This window comes from Mus caroli, unplaced genomic scaffold, assembly GCF_978045245.1.
Source record: "Mus caroli unplaced genomic scaffold, Mus_caroli_1 scaffold_8, whole genome shotgun sequence".
Taxonomy (NCBI): domain Eukaryota; kingdom Metazoa; phylum Chordata; class Mammalia; order Rodentia; family Muridae; genus Mus; species Mus caroli.
The window spans coordinates 67,366,442-67,386,913 of NW_028227263.1; the positions used below are offsets into that span (position 1 = coordinate 67,366,442).

The following is a 20,472-nucleotide window of genomic DNA, read 5'->3' on the forward strand; positions in this document are numbered from 1 at the left end:
CCACCTGGGCTGCTGATATGCATCCCAAATTGCATGTGGTCAGAACTGAGCTCCTTACCCTCTGAAACCTGCTGTCGACGCTGCCTCAGTCAACACAGAGAACCACCTTCTCATCGGCTGTGCAAGCTGAGTAGCAAAGGTTATTACAGACTGGAGGCGGCTGACTGAGCGGGGCTCACCAGTACACGCTCATTAGCCCGGCTGCTTGGATTCAAATCCTGGTTGTTATTTTCTGACTATATAATAGACCTTACTTTGTTTCTTGGTTTCCACATCTACAGTACAGTAGATGCTAATTCTACTGTACAGTATACAGACCTGGCACAGAATAAGCATTCTGTGCACTTGTATTCAAAAAGAAAACACCCCCTTCCTCAAATATGTCATGCTTTGCTCTGCCTTGAATCTATCCCCTAGCTCAAAATGCTCTGCTCATTGGCATATGGTGGTTCTTATCAGTCAGGCTCTGGTTAAAACAGAACCTTCCCAGAGACTTTTTCCAGATCCAATCTAAAGTAGTTGTGCTGTGGCTAACATGCCGTCTCTTTGACTTATCTTCCCACGCTGTGAACGATCAGAGTCTCTTCTTATCAAAATGTAAGCTCTATAGCAGCAGGAGTCTCATCTGACTGTCGGAGGAACTAAGAACTCAGAGACCTAAGGGAGTCGCAGAGCCCTTAGTTCTTCTCTAGTAACTAGAGGTTAGCCCTGCACCTTATGAGACAGCTATTGGTACTTTCCTTTCCTTGAAGGATGTAAGGCTATGAGGGACTGCGTTCTTCTTCCTTCCTGACAGAGTAGCTAGGGGAGGACGACAGTTCTGTGCTGAGGGGCAGGAAGGGGCGGAGGCGAAGCCACACTAATGACTGAGCACGCGGTGAAGGCGAGTCTGGGAAGATGCGCTGCACTTCTCACTGTGGTACTCACTCATCGCTGCTCTGTTCCTCCCTGTGCTTCTTGTCCAGCTCCCTGAAGAAGGCTATGATTCCGTCCAGAACACTCCTTCTGCTTCCCTGTGAATAAGATGGTTATTATTATAATAAAAGAAATGGCCACCTAATTGAAGGTAAAATAACCAAGGATTATCTAATACAAATTTACATGAGTGAGCTGCAACCTGGCCTGACAGTAATGACACACAGAACCCTTTGAAGCTGCAGCAGAGTCTGAAATTCTTCACGATGCCAGGGAAACAGCCTGGCAAGTAGAGTACATGCCCCAGGTGCTCAACCATAACTTGAAACACTGTTGTGCTGCGACTTTCCAGGAGATGAAACATCCCGTCCTGCAGGGACTCTCCGTAAGCTTAGGGAGCAATGACGGACAAAAACCTGAAGAGATGCACTAGGCTCCATCTGCCTCACTGCCTCAGGCATATATGAGCAGCAAGGACAGGAGAGAGAGAGAGAGAGAGAGAGAGAGAGAGAGAGAGAGAGAGAGAGAGAGAGAGAGAATCAGACCAGCCAAGCCAACTGGAAGCGACAGGGACCAGCTGAGGGACTGAGCTGCCTAAAAGAGGCTCCCTCCACCTTGCTTCACGGCCTCTCTAAGTGTGCAGGACACCCCAGGGTTCCAGTTTTTGTGAACTGTCACCCCTGAGGGGGTAGGCTTTTGATAACAGAGTCTTTGAGTCATTTCTGCTCCTGTAAGTAGCTCTCCCCACATTCCTAAGAGCCACCCTGATACACCTTATTGGTTCACCTTGGCGGCCTTCGGGGGTACCCTGGCTTGGATCTGCTGTTGGCTCCCTCTCTGCGACTGCCTGCTCACATCTCTCCAGGAATTGTGTCACACAACAGGTACACACAGGTACCCAGTGTCAGACTTTCTGTGGCCTTAGTGCACACCCTGAGGTCTTCATTTCTTTGACTTTCACACATAACAATGCTTTCTCCTTGGCTGAGAAGTGTGACCAAATCATCACAAATGATAAACATGTATGTCTTAGCATGGAAACCAACAGCCTGAAAAGGCTAAACTGATATAGCTGCTGAAGCCACAAGAATTAAGGAGGAACGACTGCCTTTATCTGTACCTTGGAAGAGAGAACCAGAAGCTGATAGACCAAAGGTGGAATTTCTTGAAGATTCAACTTTGAGAACATCGTCAACACTTTGGCCACCACGAGATTCATCTCTTCTGGCGTTAGATGGACATCCCTGTGGAGCAGAGATGTTAAAGCCCAGCCAGAACATAAGTGCTTTGTTTTTAAAAAATTAAACTCAGGGCTTTATAAGAATCAAAATTCTATCAAGCTTTTTCTTAAGAAATAAAATGTAGGGACTAGGGAGATACCGTGGTAGGGTAAACACTTCTTATGCAAGAATGAGGGCCAGGGCTTGGATCTGCAGGACCCATAATTTCAGCCAAGACAGGATCTCTGAACAAGCTGGCTAGCTACAATAGCGGAACCAGCAAGTAAGAGACTATGTCTCAATATCTAAGGCAGAGGATGGTCAAGGAAGATACCCAAGATAACCTCTAGCCCCCACATACACCAACACTCACAAACATATGTACCTGCAAAGTAGCAAAGACATATACATATGCACATACATACATCCCCACACAAAATGAATAAATGAATGAATGAATGAATGGCTAAAAAGACTGCCCAGTGGTTAAGAACACTTGCTGCTTGCTCTCCCAGGGGACTAAAGTTTGGTTCTAAGCACCCACAATGAGCAGCCCCAAACCAGCTGTAACTCCAGCTCCAGGGGAGCCCACACCCAGCTTCTGGCCTCTGCAGGCATTCGCATACACTTGTTCACATAGAGAAATAATAAAGCAAGCCTTTAAATACGATTGGGAGTTAACGAATAAGGTAGATATGAGACTATAGTAGCCCTCTCTAGGCTTTCTCTTATGCATAATCTTTAAAAGGAACCAATATATTTATCTAAATAAGGTCATTTCAAAGAGACGACCTCATACGTTTAATAAACATATACATTACACACGTATACATTTAACAAACTAAGCCAAAAGAGAGGGAGGGGAGGGAATTCTAATGCAGAAAACAGAGGCACCACTGCTACTACTCAGAACAAGTGGAGTGGGAGCTTGGAGTGCTTCTGTCCCTTGTAGGCGTGTTGACAAAGCCTGAGGCAAAGACACATAGGCAATGCTTACTTGAACACAGAAGTGAGCTGGATCATGTACCGTTGAGCCCATCTGGGAAAACACAATGAGTTTACTTCATTTTAACTCCTTTTCACATAATTTTATAAAACTAATGAAGAAGGGGGTGGGGCATTTCAAGTTTGATTTTTACTGCTGGGAAGCAAGACAAAATAATTTAAACCAACAGCTGGGCAGGATGTCCCTGGGATCTTGTCAGGTCAGAGGCAGTACGAACCCTAAAGCTCAGGTTCAAAGTCCCCTCCCCTACACAGCAGGTCTGAGGGTTAAATGAGACCCTGCCTTTTTAAGAAATACAAGCATGAATAATAGGATGAAAATTAGTCTTTAATTCACCATACTAGAAAATCAAAACACATAATGAGGTTTATGCCAAAAAACAAACAAGCCACTGATAATACCCAATACCAGTAAAATCATGGGACATAGACACACTTTATATACATTTACACAAACACTTTATATGCATTTACACAACACTTTATATGCATTTACACACACTTTATATACATTTACACACACACTTTATATACATTTTATACACATTATATACGTTTTACAGAGTGTATAAGTTATACAGCACACACTCAGGCTGGAGAGATGGCTCAGTGGTTAAGAGCACTGACTGCTCTTCCAGAGATCCTGAGTTCAGTTCCCAGCATCCACATGGTGGCTCATAACCATCTGTAATGGGATCTGATGCCCTCTTCTGGTGTGTCTGAAAGACAGCTACATTGTTCTCATATACATAAAAAACAAAAAATACTGTTTTTTCTTTTTTTAAACAAAGAAAATATTTGAACCAGGACTGTTAACACAGACCTACCATGCCAATATTCCAGAGGCTACGGCAGGAGGATCATGAATTTGAGGTCTTTATGGAGAGTCTGTCCTTGAAAAAATAAATAAGTTAGCTAGGCCTGACAGTGCACACCTGTAGTCCCAGCACTTAGGAGGCTCAGACAGGAGAAATGCCACAGATCTGAAGCTAGCCTGACCTACAAAATGAGACCTTATTTCAAAAATAAAAGAAGGTAAGTGTTTCTAAAAATAAAGAAATAAAATACAAATGAGCTAGACAATTCTTCTGCCTTAAGGATATCAGGACTGCATAGAGTACTGTGCAGCTGTGGTAAAACAGAGTCAAAAAAACAATAAACATGCACTTTGGATATACTGAATTATCTCTCTTCCTCCCCCCACCCCAAAAACCATATGCAAGCCAAATGGTGTTATAATAGTATATTGTTATTATTATTGGATTTTGTTTTGTTTTGTCTTTTTAAACTCAAGGTTAATTTGATTAGCATGTAAGAGAAAAACCAGGAAACTGGCCTAGAGGAAGGGAGACAGAAAGGAGGAAGAGAAAACCCTACATCTTTCAATATAAGCACAGCAGCAGCAGCAGCAGGCAGAGTCGTGGTGGTTAGTGTAGGGAAACTTTAGACAGTGAAAAAGCCCTGAGTGTCTGGGAAAGCATGCCCAGGGTTTGTCAGCAATGGGAGCATGTGTGCGTGAATGAGTGTGTACACACACACACAGACACACAGACACACACATGCAGAGCACTCAGAAAAGCATGCAAGCCACAGCACTAATAATGGAAGCCATCGGGCTGGCCAGATGGCTCAGCAGGTAAGAGCACTGACTGCTCTTCTGAAGGTCCTGAGTTCAAATCCCAGCAACCACATGGTGGCTCACAACCACCCATAATGAGATCTGACACCCTGTTCTGGTACGTCTGAAGTCAGCTACAGTGAGCGGGGTCGACCAGAGCAACCAGAGGTCCTAAAATTCAATTCCCAACAACCACATGAAAGTTCACAACCATCTGCATACATAAAATAAATAAGTCTTTAGGAAAAAAAAATAATGGAAGCCATCAACTTCCAACCAAATGATGGGAGGCAAACAACTGCTTATTCTACTTCTGAAACGGTCAACTGCAGCTCAAGTTGCTCTTCAATCCACTCACAGGTGAGCTGACTTTGCCCCTGATCCGCCTGCCTCCACCTCCCAAGTGCTGGGATGATAGCACATGGCAGCATGCCTGGCTCTTATGGCGGTGTATAAACAACAACAATCAACAAAATAGACAACGAATTTTACTAACGTGGCTAGGGATGGTGGCACGTGCCTCTAAGTACAGCATTCTACAATGCTAGCCCTCAGCAGGCAGAGGCATGAAGATCATAAATTCAAGGACAGCCTAAGCGACACAGTGAAATGCAGTCTCAAAACAAACAAAATTTCCTAGTTGTGTGTGTGTGTGTGAAAGAGAGACAGAGAGATAGAGAGACAGAGACACAGACAGACAGACAGACAGACAGAAGGGACTATCTGAGGGGAAGAGGGGGAGGCAGGGGAAATGGAGAGTACAGTGGAAGAGGGGATTAATGTGTAGTTAACTAAAGTGCAATGACACATGCATGAAAATGGCATAATGAAACTCATTCCTTTGTATTCTAGTGTTTAGAAAAACTATTAATTTGTATAATTAACAAGAAAAAAACCTAAACAAAAGAAAATTCCCAACAGCAACAACTATAACAACAACAACAACAACAAATCCACTTTACAAATATCAATTCCTGGAAGGAATCACTATTAGGCTTTTGGCCACGTGTAATCCTGAGACACTCCTACACTTTTATGAGACTCACCTGACAGAACACAAGGTGTCAATCAACTGCCTCTTATATTCTTCCCCATTCAAATCACCTAAAACACAAAAATGGATGGAAAAATTTATTCATAATATGAAAACAAAAACCCAAGTCAGTAGAACCTGAAGAAAATCACCTTTCCCACAAGCAAGGACTTCCTTCTTGGTGGCCAAGGCAGTAAGGATGATGGGTAATAACTCCAAAGATTTTCCATTCACTAGGCGGTCCTCTCGGACAGCACCCACAAAGTCACTGGCCAAGTCAACAAGTAATGGGCCTGGAAAATGGTGAACCTGAAAGTTCAAGGAGAAAACCTTAAGCGGGAATCCAACGTTTGAAAACTTCATGTGAAATAAGCCTACTGCTGAAATACTGAACAACAGGACCTCCCACAACAGGCAGGGCAAGGGACTTCAAAGGTTAGGCTACTCCATCGATCCCTTAACGCCTTCAAGATCTACCAGGAGATTTACATCTGCAGTACCTCAATATAAGCATGATCTAAGTGGTTTATACGGGACTGGCGCATGCTGTAAGCCAAGTTCTCAGTCCTGTGTAGGAACTAGATTAGGTTAGGCGCTTGACATTTCCCATCCGTCTTACCTCCAGCATTAGTAATCCTATGATCTCTGATGCGACATCTTGCTGCAAATCTCCCGATTCAACCAACTGGATACAGCAAGAATATATCTTGTATCTCCTAAGGGCTCCATCTTCCTCAGAGCAGGGGGAGCCTTGATGTTTTAGACAGGTGTACAGAACAAAGGAGAAAGAAAGGAAGCCCAAGGATATAAACAGGAAACTTAAGCAAGTCTGTAACGCAAGACCGAAGCACAGTAGCAGGGCTGTAACAGCAACGCCGAGGGGTTCTGACCAAGTGCTTGGTGTAGCCAAAGCAAACGAACTGACGTGTCACCTGCTTCACTGACGTACTTTGTCACACTGTCTTATTCATACGGTGGTGCAGCCATTTGGGAATGGGGGTTCGTTTATCTAAGCTTAATGCTTTAAGTCAGAACACTATCGCTATGTTTTGTCAGTAGAGTAAGAAGGGCAGTGAAAACCCATCGCTTCCACAGGTAAGATGCAAGAACACTGACAAAAGGAGACAAACTTAATTCTAGAGTGAGCCAAAGACTAAACCAAAGTAGCATCTATATGTATGTATGTGTATATACAACTAGGTTCAAGGCGGGCGTGGTGGCGCACGCCTTTACTCCCAGCACTCGGGAGGCAGAGGCAGGCGGATTTCTGAGTTTAAGGCCAGCCTGGTCTACAAAGTGAGTTCCAGGATAGCCAGAGCTATACAGAGAAACCCTGTCTCAAAAACAAAACAAAACAAACAAACAAACAAACAAAAAACTGGGTTGAGTGGAACACTCCTTTATCCCAACAGGCAGAAGAGGGAGGGACTAGGCTAGAGACTTGGCTCAGTGGGTAAACGTGTTTTTCCAAGCAAGTGTGAGAACTGGAGTTCAAATCCCCAGAGCCCATAAAAAAAGCTGTATGCATAGTATGAGCCTCTGTGATCCAACAGGGAGATGGGAATCCTGAAGCTCCTGGGTCAGCCAGCCTGTAAGATGCAGCAGGAAAGCAGAGATCCTGACTCAAAGACAATGAGAAGCAGAGCTGGACACCTAAGGCCATCCTCAGACCTCTACGAGTGCTTCGTGGCCTGTGTTCACCCGCACTTACACACATAGGAACCTGTGCACTGTGCAGATAACGATTTGATCTATACAGTGTCCTGAGGAGCAAATTTATGGAGATTGAAGGCAGATTAGGTGTCTTTGGACAGGGATGGCTTGGGGTTTACAGAGATGACAGCTATTATTGTAGATGTTCATTTGAGAAAAACAGAATCCATTGGGATGGTGCACATGTTTGATCCCAGCACTCAGGAGGCAGAGGCAGGAGGATCTATAGGTTTGAGGCCAGTCTAATTTACATAGTGCGATTCACACCAGCCAAGGCTACACACTGTGTGGTGGTCTGAATGAAAATGGCCCCACAGGCTCATAGGTGTGGCACTACTCGGAGATGAGGCCTTGCTGGAGTTAGTGTGTCTCTGGCTGTGTGCTTTCAGATTTCAGATGCTCGAGCCGGGCCCAGTGGCTTATTCCCTCTTCCTGCTGACTACTGACCCAGATATAGAAGAACTCTCAGCTAGCTTTCCAGCACCAAGTGAGCCTGTGTGTCCTTAGTGATGGTAATGGACTAGACTCTGAGCAGAAAGCCAGCCCCAGTTAAGTGCTGTCTTCTATTAGAGTTGCCATGGCCATGGTGTCTCTTCACTGCAACAGAACACTAAGACATACTGGTCATGGTGTCTCTTTACAGGAACAGAAATCCTAATTAAGGCATACTGAGATCTGCCTCAAAACAACAAACTCACTGTCGTGATAGTCAACTCTGAAAATACTAAGCCCCACTGAATTATATAGTTAAGGAGACAAACTATTTATGTCAAGTAACTCAGTTAAATATATATATATATATATATATATATATATATATATATTTTTTTTTTTTTTTTTTAGCTAGGCATGGTGGTGCACTCCACTGACCCAAGCACTCAGGAGGCAGAGGCAGGCAGATTTGAGTCTGAGGCCAGCATGGTCTACAGAGTGAGTTCTAGGACAGCCAGGGCCACACAGAGTCATCCCTTTAGAAGGATGACTTATCTTGGTATGTGGATTATATCTCAGGCTTTAAAATGACATCATGTAACTGCAGGTCGAACACCTGGTCAGTTTACCAGGATTGCAATGACTGCAAGTTGGTTTCTGTGACTCTGTGACAACTCACGACACTGTCATGTAGGCTGCCCACATTTTAAATACAAGCTAGGCACAAAAGTGGGGCTGGGTTTATCTGGCCAAGGACGGAGCTGTCCATATTTCTTCTTCTTGAAATACAAACAGGCAGCTGCCTATACTGTTTCATAATTTCTTTCTTCCTGATATTTCCACAAAATACTCAACAAGGCTCCATAAGGGCTGACTCAGCGGAATGATCTGTGGTGTGTTTTTATGCCCATGCAGTGGAAAATGCATTTCTGGAGAAGTAGAAATAAGCCAACTAAAAATAAGCCACTTGTTTGTTTGTTTGTGTTCTGAGACAGGGTCTCCCTGTGTGACCCTGGCTTTCCTGGAACTCACTTATGTAGACCAGGCTGGGTTTGAACTCACAGCCATCCTCCTGCTTTTGCCTCCTGAGTGGACAAATGCCACTTTTAACTTCTGACTTGTAGAATTTTCTTCTGCCACACCTGGGCTTGTAGATTATATCTATATCCTGTAGGTGGGAGGCTGAGGCAGGAGGATTACAGTTTCAAGGCCTAAGCCTAAAAACAAACCAAAAACCTGGAGACAGGCACAGCAGTGCAGTGTGATTCCAGAACCCAGGAAGCGGAAGCAGGATGATCACTGTGAGATTGAGCCCACCTACGCTACAGAGACCTGAGTCAAAAGAGGGAGAGATGGCTCAACAGTTGAGAATATGTACTGCTCTCTTACAAAGACCCTGAGTTCAGTTCCTACACCCACATCAGGCGGCTTACAAAACACCTGTATCTCTCTAGTGCCAGGGGATCCAACACACTCCTCTAGACACACACACACACACACACAGAGGAGAAAATAAAAATATTTAGAGCACACTGGTGCACATTTTTAATCCTAGCACTCAGAAGGCAGAGGCAGGTGAATTTCTGTGAGTTCAAGGCCAGCCTGGTCTACAAAGCAAATTCCAAACCAGCTGGGGCTACATAGTGAGATCCTGTCTATAAATAAATAAATAATTTAATTTATGAAACCACTCTGAGTCACTCTGAGTCACAATCTGAACATGGAGCCATTGCCCAAGATAAGGAAACAAACGTGCTACACTTCCTGAGAATTAAGCCTCCGTATGAGGCATGCAAGATACTCCATTCCACTCTAACCCAGAGCTCTCCAGGACCTCCGTGAGTGCTAGACGCATCTTATTCTCTTCTCCACAGTCTGAGTAACCAAAGCTGAGTATTCTCTTTACAGGCCCCCAAATCAGCAATACAGTCTCAGGCTGGCATTCCGGTTCCCTTCAGTAAGGTCTGAGTGTCCCACCGAGGAGAGCGCTCCTTTAGTTGACTCTGTAGGACCTCCTGAACACAGAAAAAGCCCCAGTGGGGCTCCGGACAGCAGTGACACCCAAAGTAAACCCATCTCCCAACAGGTACACTGCAAGGGGCGCCAATCACCTTTGAGGATGGCTCTCAATAGCGTTCCAACAGCTCTTCCTTTCACCGCTTGGTTCTGAAGGAGACTCGCCAACTGCAACAAGAGGGAGAAAACAATTACGCGTCTCTCCCTAAAGGGCCTCAGTGTGCAGGATGAAACAGGCCCCGCCAGCTTCAGGGAGAGCCCAGTAGAATCCTGGACAACCAAGATTAAAGCCAGGCACAGCGATGCAGACCTATAATCCCCTGCACTTCAGGATGAGACAGGAGGATGTTCACAGGTTCTAGGCCAGCCCAGGATACATAACAACTACAAGTCCAGCAAGAGCCACAAAGTGAAACTACTCAAAAATAAATAAATGTAATAATAATAATAATAGACTAGGGCTGGGATGCAGCTCAGTTGGTAATGTGCTTCTCTAGTATGTACAAGACTCTGGGTTCAAGCTCTTGCACTCCAAAAACTGGGTGCAGTGGCCACACACCTATAACCCCAGTGCTTCCAAGATGTAGGCAGGGGTATCAGAAGTCCAAGGTCATCCTTGGCTGAGCAGGATTTGTAACAGCTTGAGCTAGAGACTCTGTGTCCAAAAAAAAAAAAAAAAAGCCTAATAGCTATTCAGAAATTTATAGAGACAGATACAGCAGTTCATGTCTTTAGCTCAGTATTGGGAGGCTAAGGTGGGGCTCGAGGTCTATATACATTACAAAGTAAGACTTTATCTCAAAATCCCAAAGGTGGGGGGCGGGGTTTCATTCCACAAATATTTACTAACTCTTTCATTAGCACTAGGTGCCGTGGCGTGATTCAGAGACGCCCGCCCACCCATCTGCAATACCTGTAGTGCACGTACTTATTCAGAGAACAACTCTGAGGGCGAACAAAATGGACATGGTAATTTGACTCAGAGCTTATGGGGGGGGTGGTGGTGAAACCAACAGAAAAGATGTCATAAAGATGACAAAGACAGACAGTAGCTGGAGGAAAGGGCAGCCAAGAGCAGGTAGAACCGGCAAACCTTCTCCAAGGTTGGAGACATGTGAGCAGAGACTGGCTAGAGAAGAAAAGGCTGGCTGTGCCCACAGAGACAGAGGCATTGGAGGCATCGCTGTATTCAGGCCTCTGCAGAGCAAGGGGTCGGTATGCTTGAGCACCTGAGAGAAGACCCACGGCTGGTGAATGGTGAGGAGGGAAAGGGCTGGAGTAACTGGCAAAGACCGGATTAGGAAAGGTCCCACGGGAAGTCTGGGTTTCATACGCTGAGAAGCTGCTGAAGAAAACGAGTGCCGCTACTTCTTACGAAGGGAGAGGGGTGGTGGGGACATATGAGGCACGAGAGACACCGGCCAGGAGACTGCGTGGATGTGTGAAGAGCAGATGATTGCCTGGGTAGCTGTGTATTGTTGGCATGGCACCGCCACGTTGAGAACCAAGGGGGACCCTCAATGTTAGGCTCAGAAAGCGTTTCCCCCAGGTTAGGCTCAGGAAGGCAGAGCCTTCCCCTGGTCTAAGCACAAGTGTTTACGAATGATTTATTAGTGTGTGGGAAAACTAGCCGAGGCAGCTTCCTCCGCAGTGTTTTTACAGCTGAGACTGCTGGCCTACAGAAACCTCCTGTGGAGACTCGCTGACTCCAGCCCTCTGTGCTGAGGTTCCGGGTTGCTGTGGTGTGCAGCTTGCCAGTGATTTCACTAGTAAGTCTGTTCGTTTCTTCATTTCCTCGCTATTCCAAGTCAGGGTCCCGGGATCAAGCTATGCAGACTCAGGAAACAAACTGATTACTTAAGCCATCCTGGCTGAGGTTCTTTTTAACAGGAGCCCTAGCACATGAATACCGGAGATGGGGGAAAAGAGACGGATTTACAATCCGAGAAACCTCTAATCCCGAGTAGTTTGGAGGTAAAGGAAGGGCAGAGTGATGCCAAGAAAGAAGGCAGGCAACAATTCTTTTTTTGTTTCGTTTTGTTTTGTTTTCGAGACAGGGTTTCTCTGTGTAGCCCTGGCTGTCCTGTAACTCACTTTGTAGACCAGGCTGGCTTCGAACTCAGAAATCTGCCTGCCTCTGCCTCCCGAGTGCTGGGATTAAAGGCGTGCGCCACCACTGCCCGGCCAGTCAACAATTCTTGATTTCAGACTTAAGCAACTACCTGGAAAGTGGCAGCATCTGCTGACAAGGGTGAGATTTTGGTTTTAGTAAGCACCGGAATTACCCAGAGGGCTTACCAGAGCGAGCACACTGCTGATCTCTACCTGGTTTCTGTGTCAGAGCTGACACCCTCTAGTCGGAGATATAAAGACAACATGCCGAGTAGCTAACCACAGCATTATTGTTTCATTTTTATTTTATTTTTTTTTAAAGATTTATTTATTATATGTAAGTACACTATAGCTGTCTTCAGACACTCCAGAAGAGGGCGTCAGATCTCATTACGGATGGTTGTGAGCCACCATGTGGTTGCTGGGATTTGAACTCTGGACCTTCGGAAGAGCAGTCGGGTGCTCTTACCCACTGAGCCATCTCACCAGCCCCTTGTTTCATTTTTATAATCACATATATATGAACTTATTTTCTTTACAGGAGAATGTAAATGTGGACACATCGGCAAGTAAACTGGCTCAGTCGCATCCATAACTGCAGCCTCTACATAGCTTCAGATGCGGCAGCCCTGAGGACTGCACCAGTCAATAGACATGGCCTCAGGGGCTGGAGATGACTCATCAGTGCTTCCAGAGGACTCAGGTTGGATTCCCAGCACCTACATGGTGGCTCACAGCCATCTGTCATGTCAAGTCTAGAGGATCTGATGGCTTCCTGGCTTCCATGGGCACCAGCTATGCACACGATGCACATGCAGGCAAAACACACACAGAATAAAAAAATATGAAAAGCCAAAAATATACTGATTTGTATATACTCGCTATAAAGGCAATCTAAGGTTATTTCTGATTTAAAGCTGATTATAAATGGCTTTCAGTTGTCCTGTTTAATCTCAGCACCCTACTACTTCTTTGTCTGATTGTTTGTTTGGGGTTTTATAGCATCAAGGACTTCATCTGGGGCCTGTGCACACCGAGAGTCTTCTGTCACTGAACTGCACCTCACCCTCTCCATACTTTATATGTAGTTCGGGCAGGACGTAAACTTGCAATCTTGTCAGTTTCCCCAGTAGCAGGATTGCAGCTTACAGCTTGGTGGCCATCTACGTTTATCAAGGAAACCCCCATCTCCTAACACTGGTGAGAGGACACGCCAGAGCATCCCTGGGGCTCTGCGGCTGCTGCGCTCTCTCCCCCCACACACACACAGCCTTGGACTGTACTCACATCATCATCTTTCAGGGTTTGAAGAAACTCCTGCAGTTTATCTGTAGTTTTATCTGTTGCTAGAGATAAAATTTTCAGATCCATGGTTGCTCATATCAGAGAACTGTAAATAAATAAATAAATAAAAAGGTCACAGCTGGAAGCCTCTAGAAACTTCTAAGTACGTCACACTTGTTACAGACAACACAGGCATGGCCCTAAGAATTTCCCATAATTACGTAAGTGGTTTCGTAGCCTTCGTATACATCTTCACCATCCATTCAACAGAATGCTTAAAGACAAAAGAGCAGTTAGCTCATATTAAATATATATAAATAAAATATATAGGACTATATAAACGTACCATAGAATATCGTTCAACAAACGAGTAAACCAACAGCATCGTAAACAGTGAGAGCCACTTAGATGGCATCATAAGAACAAGTGGGGCTGAAGATGTGACTCAGTGGTACAGTGCTTGCTCAGTATGCACAAGGCCCTGGGTTCGATTCCCATGCCATCAAAAAGAAAAAAATAAGGGAATGAGAGCAGGGAAGTGGGGGAGACTCGTGCAGGGTGGGGGAGATCACAAGCGGTTTAGCTCACACCAAGCAAAGAACAGGCAAGCTTAGGAATTCAAGACCAAGCCAGGCGTGGTGGTGCACGCCTTTAATCCCAGCACCTAGGAGGCAGAGGCAGCAAATTTCTACAGAGTGAATTCTAGGACAGCCAGGGCTACACAGAGAAACCCTGTCTCAAAAAAAAAAAAAAAAGAGTTTGAGACCAGCCTAGGCTACAAAAGGCTGTCTCAACAAACTGAAGAACAAAACCAAAATGTTTTCAGGAGAAAGGTCTGACCTGGAAATTAAGAAACTAAATTTAGGTAGTCCAGACAACCAGATGATCGACAGTACGGGAAAGGAGGGTTTCATAAACAGAGGCAGGCAAGTCTGAGCTGACAACTGGACTGGGGAACAGGAGACCGGCTGCGATGGCGGCCAAGTGGATCAGTAAGGCAGCTAGGAGGAAGGGTTGGGGAGAGACAAGACCTCGAGAGAGGTCAGCAAAGAAATTTTAACGACAACCATCACAAAGGTTGTGAGCAGGGGAGTCTGACCAGACTGAAATCAGCCTCCGAGGCAACTGAACATCAAATTAACGTGCAAATCAAAGTGGAGAGGGAATGTGGACAAAGAAGAAACTGAGAGGTGGCCTGGAACTGAGGGGTGAACCTGGGCAGAGGAAGAGATGCGTGGAGGGACAACAGACATAGGATGGCGTAGTATGGACGTGAAGGGGTGGGGGTGGGAACCACCTTTCTCCTCTCCCTCCCGTTCCCACCCCCATGTACAGTACTAGCATCCACTCAGCGGCTCCACCCAGAAACCTGGGCAAATCCTCAGGAACCACTGTCGCCCTCTAGATCCACCGCCAAGTCCTACCAACCTCTCTCAAAGCCCACCCTGACTCTCCTCCCACCTCTACTAGGACTGCATGAGTTCAAAGCCGCCGTCAGCCAGCACCGAACCACTACAAAAACAGTTTCTTCACTTGTTCCCCTCTACACAGCAATAAGACAATTCTGAAAACAAAAACCAAACGATATAGTCTCCTTCCAACCCATCCTTATCTTAGAAGGAATTTTCCGTGGCTTTCTTATTAGACAAAAATCCAAAAGGAGGAGGAAGAGGAGGAGGAGGAGGAGGAGGAGGAAGAAGAGGAGAAAGGGGGAGGAGGGAAGAGAAAGGAAGGAAGCCAGGTGGCAGTGGCACATTCCTTGAATCTCAGTAAGTGGGAGGCAGAGGCAGGTGGATCTCTGTGGGCTCAAGGCAAGCCTGGGCTACAGAGTGAGCTCCAGGACAGCCAGGGCTACCACACGCGTGCATGCGCGTGCGTGCGCGTACATACACACACACACACACACACACACACGAGCAGACAGGAGAGATGGCTCAGTACTGAGCCTTTCCTGCTCTCCCAGAGTTGCTGAATTCCATGCCTGGCACCACATCAGATGGCTCACAACTGCATGGCACTCTCTTCTGGCCACAGAGAGCAGACACACACACACACACAGGTCCAGCATGGTCTAAGCCCACGTTTAACTTCCTTCATCACTCTATTCTTTCTTTTTAATGTTAAATAAAGAATTAGGAAAAAAAAAATCAGATAATGGAATTAACCAGACCCAAAGTCTACAAACGCAGCGATCTTCTCCACAGCTCTAACAGCCACTCTGAAGCTGGGGTGCTTCATGCTGGGTTTCACACCTTCTCTACCAAGGATGTTCTTATGCACAAACCCACCACCCAAGCTGGAGAAACAGGAGTTCAAACTTTGTGATGAGAAAGAACTGGTTGTAAATAATGGGCATTTAGGTCATGGAAAGGTACACAGAGCTAATTCTGTTTCTGATTTTATCACTCTTCTAAGAACAATAAATTGTTTTCTGTCCTTCAAATCCCCAACACCCTTATAAATGATTTCTCATCTGAAACAAAGATACCCATCCTTGCTCTCAATTTCTACAAAATCTTCAGATCTCGGCTCAACTCACTCTCTCTCAGATGCTCCGGTGTTACATCCTCTACAAACACCAGCGAAATTCCTTCCACAATGTCACTAACTTTTTACACAATTTTATTCGATGTATGAGTGCTCTGCTGCATATACATCCCCCTGCCTGAAGAGGGCACCCGATCCTCCTACAGATGGTTGTGAGCCACCATGTGGTTGCGGGAATTGAACTCAGGACCTCTGGAAAAACAGTCAATGCTCTTAACTGCTGGGACATCTCACCAGCCCCCCTCCCTTCCCCAGCAAGTTTTAATATTACATTTTAAATGAATGGCTAGGTCCCCCACTGGTCTACAGTTCCATGAGTTTCCAGGTTGGTTTATCGTTGTTATCTTGAGCACAGTAACAAGCTTATAATAAGAACATAAGAAATATCTGATGTGGGCCAGAGGGGTAACTCTGCTGGTAGAACTGCCTAGCAGGCCTGCCGCCCTGGGCTGGATGACGTCATAACCCTAGACCTGTATAAACCTAGCATGTTGATGCTCTCCTGTAATCCCAGCACTCAGGTGGAAACAAGACCAGGTAGGTCATCCTCCGCTACACACTCTGTAGCCAATATTAGACACTGACTCAAAAGCAAAACTAAAAGGAAACAGAAACTATAAAATAAGGCAGCTAATGTAGATTTTTACCACCTTAACTTCTATATACGGTGCCGAAAATATACTAAGCGCTTACAGTGGTGGCTGGGTGATTGCTTTGTATATTAAAATAAACGCTATGTAAATGGAGAAATGAAATAAAACATCCGGTGGGGTCGTTAGCTTTTGGAGCCCCGTCCTGCTCGACAGTGCACGTCTTGAGTATCCTGCCTATCCTATGCGAAGTCAATGGCCTGTCTTCCCACTGGCACTGGGCTCCACGCGCGAAACCCGGCTGCGGGACCCTCCAGAAGCAGGGCCAATAGGGAGGGCAGAGCGGAGAGAGCCTCGGAAAAAACCCGCCAAAGCTGATGTCCCCGACCCCTGCGCAGGAACCAGGCACGGCGGGACGCCACGTCGCAAGGGGACCCTGCCAGTCCTCACCGTCCCACTTCCTCCCTCCCTTGTAAGCACAGACCCTGAACAGTCACCTCAACCTCAGCTCGGGATCCTTCCAAAATTCCCGCTCAACTCCACGCAGCCGCACTTCCGTTGCCCAGAGCAACAGGTCCCGCCCCCGAGGTGCACTTCCGACTTCCTAACTCCGTAGGGCGTACCATTTTAGATGACAAAGTGGGGGGATCTTTGCGGAGATGATGGCCCAAATTCGCGGGAGAGGGAGGTGCAACCGGCTCACTCGCTTTGGGGGGACTTCAGAGTGAGCATGCGCGTTATGGTATGGCAGGGTTAAGCTTTCTTAGAGCTCTGTAGTTGAAGTCAGTGCAGAAGAGATTGAACCAATTGATGGAGGGTCAGGTCTTTTGCTTCCGAAGCACCTCGAGCACGCCTGCGCGAGTGAGTGAGTGAGTGAGTGAGTGTGTGTGTGTGTGTGTGTGTGTGTGTGTGTGTGTCCGTCCCAGAAGCTGCGAATGTTCAATACATTTGTAAATAACCACCTGAGTGCACCGTCAAGATCAATGAAGCAGAAATTCTACTTTAGATTCAGGGTGCAGCTTGTGCACAGTGCCCAGAATCAGCAAGCTCCTGGCTAGCTAAGCATGTGAAGGTGCTTAGGATGGTAGAGGAGAAACAAAGGCATTGCTATTTAGTGAAGCAAAGAATTCCTCTCAGGACTCACTCTTCTACTTTTAGGTCTCTACATTGAAATATGAGAAGTAGTTAAAACCCAGCAGCTGAGGGTGATTCCTTCGAGGAATCCTTTACTTCACTAAAGAAACAGATGACTTCATCCCATCTTCCCACAAAACCTTCCTTCCAAACTCCTTCTAGTCCCAAACTCCTTCTAGGACTGCACCATTCAGCTGTAAATCTGTTAACAATCTATACAGATTAAATAAGCATTCCATGTGTGCATCTCATAACACTTATTAAATTGTATGAATGCCTACCCCGTTACATGAATAATATAGTACCTGTTTTTAATTTTTTTATTTTATTTATTAATTTTTAGTTTTTGTTTTGTTTTGAGACAGGGTTTCTCTGTATATCCCTAGCTGTCCTGGAACTCAATTTGTAGATCAGGCTGGCCTCGAACTCAGAAATCCGCCTGCCTCTGCCTTCCAATGATGGGATTAAAGGCATGCGCCACCATCGCCTGGCTACCTGATTTTTTTATTAACATTAACTTTTTGCTTATGTTTTCTGAGACAGGATCCCACTTAGCCCAGGCTGGGTTTTAACTTGTGACATAATTGTGATTGGCCTTGATGTGCTTTTTAAAGTCAACAATATGTTTTAAAGATCGAGGTACGGTGCAGCGGATTAGGGTACCTCAGCGGGCCCATGCTAAGGCATCCTTCCCTGCAAGGTACCAGCCATAGGTCTAGTATAGCATAGAGTTTGTTCTATTGAAGGGGGGTTGAGAAGGGAGTAGAGACAGAGAAAGAGAGAGGGGAGAGATAGAATGAGAGAAAGATATGGAGCTGGAACAAAGAGACAAAGAGAAGAGAAGACACTGGCCAGGAACATGGAGGGGGCAGGAGAGGGAGAAAGGAGTCAGAGGGAGCAAGTCAGAAAGTGAAGAGAGACCAAACAGTCCCTTTTATAGCAAGCCCAGCCTACCTGGCAGTTGCTAGGTAACTGCTGGGCAGGGCCTAGAAATAATGCTAAGGTGTTAACAGGCCTGGAACTCCTAATCCTTCCCAAGTGCCTGGGATTGCGAATATGCTCCAACACGCGGCCCGGCCAGCATTAACAGTTTTAGTAAGATAAAGGATAGATTTGGATTAGCATCAGCTTTTCCACTCACGGGCAGACCTCCTTAACTAAGCAGCTAATCTTTCCCCATTCATTCACCAGCTAGACTCCCTATGTGAGCCACTTAGGTAGGTACTTACCGGGCGCTCATTTGTAATCCCAGTGCCAGAGAGACAGAGATAGGCAGATTTGGGGGCTCACTGGCCAGCTAGCATAGCTGACTTGGCAAGTTCCAGACCAATGAGAGACCTTGTCTCAAAAAAGAAAGAAAAAAAAAAAAAAGGAAAGAAAAGGACAGGAAAGGAAAAGAAAAGGAAAGGAAAGAAAAGAAAAGAAAAGAAAAGAAAAGAAAAGAAAAGAAAAGAAAAGAAAAGAAAAAAGAAGAGGGGCTGGAAAGATGGCTCAGAGGTTAAGAGCACTGACTGCTCTTCCAGAGGTCCTGAGTTCAAATCCTGGCAACCACATGGTGGCTCACAACCATCTGTAATGAGATCTGATGCCCTGTTCTGGTGTGTCTGAAGACAGCTACAGTGTACTAAAATATAATAAATAAATAAATCTTAAAAAAAAAAAAAGAAATGAAAGAAAGTAGATAGAACCCAAGACACATGGCACTGACAGTTGTCCTCTGACCTGAACTTCACATGCATACACAGCTGCTAATACAAACATGTGTGTACACACACATTTAAAAAAATAACAGCCAGGCAGTGGTGGCACACACCTTTAATCCCAGCACTTGGGAGGCAGAGGCAGGTGGATTTCTGAGTTCAAGGCCATCCTGATCTACAGAGTGAGTTCCAGGACAGTCAGGGCTACATAGAGAAACCCTGTCTCAAAAAAACAACAACAAACAAAAACCCAGATGTAGCTGCCTCTACTCGCTTCCTAAACTTGGGTCTGATACCAGACCCAGAACCAGGACAGCTCTGACCTTGAGTTTCTAAAACTTACTGAATACCTTTCTGAATGGTACAGCCTCTTTAACTCTTTCATACCCATTCTGATATATATATATATATATATATATATATATATATATATATATATGTGTGTGTGTGTGTGTGTGTGTGTATAGACATATGTGTGTAGAGACATATGTGTGAATATATATATGTACATGTGTGTGTGTGATCTAGGAGTTAATATTGGCAAATAAGATTGGAATGAGATTCTGATGATAGTCTGTCTATAGCCAGCTTTTCAAGCAAAATTAACATTACTTGGGAAATCGCAGCCAAGAAAGCTATGGATTTATTTTTATTTAATTAATTTAGACACGAATATGCCCATCCATTTCAGCTCATGACGGAAACAAAGTTGAAAGGCTTTTTACACTAATATGCTGACAGTGCAAATGCAAACCCCCTCCCCGCATCTCCTCAGTCAGCTAGGGCCAGGGAGGCCAAGGAGCCGAAGGGTGTGTGCCAGTGCAGCAGCAGAGGTTTGTGGGCCACTGAGGACAGTGCCCCCATTGTTCTGGCCAGAGGAGCTAGAGGTGAACAGGACTCTGGGGAGAGGAAGAGAGGGCAGGGCAGGAGGAGGCAGAGGAAGGGCTGTGAGCAGAAAGCTGTGCCACAGGGAGCTCTGCTTCCCCAGAGGGCCTCCTGCCTGCCACTGTCCTGAGATGCTCTGGGCGAGCCCTTCTCCACCTTCCTAATGCTGAGACCCTTTAATATTACACCTCCTCATGTTGTGGGGGCCCCCTTAACCATAAAATTATTTTTGTTGCTCCTTCATAATTATAATTTTGTCACCTTTATG

The 20,472-nt window shown here is 45.6% G+C and overlaps 1 protein-coding gene across 1 annotated transcript in view; it reads right to left on the reverse strand.

Annotated features, from left to right (window-relative positions):
• Positions 1–17,028, reverse strand: part of Fanci (FA complementation group I) — a 60,991-nt gene extending 43,963 nt beyond the window's left edge. Inside the window, exons 1-9 of the mRNA XM_021166132.3 lie at positions 16,983–17,028; positions 13,352–13,454; positions 10,048–10,120; positions 6,411–6,541; positions 5,944–6,100; positions 5,805–5,862; positions 3,133–3,174; positions 2,036–2,159; positions 928–1,013 (exon numbers count right to left, since the gene is read on the reverse strand). Coding sequence (XP_021021791.1) covers positions 928–1,013; positions 2,036–2,159; positions 3,133–3,174; positions 5,805–5,862; positions 5,944–6,100; positions 6,411–6,541; positions 10,048–10,120; positions 13,352–13,435 — 755 coding nt within the window. The 5' untranslated portion in view covers positions 13,436–13,454; positions 16,983–17,028. The remainder of the gene's footprint in view (positions 1–927; positions 1,014–2,035; positions 2,160–3,132; positions 3,175–5,804; positions 5,863–5,943; positions 6,101–6,410; positions 6,542–10,047; positions 10,121–13,351; positions 13,455–16,982) is intronic.
• Between the last annotated feature and the right edge of the window lie 3,444 nt (positions 17,029–20,472).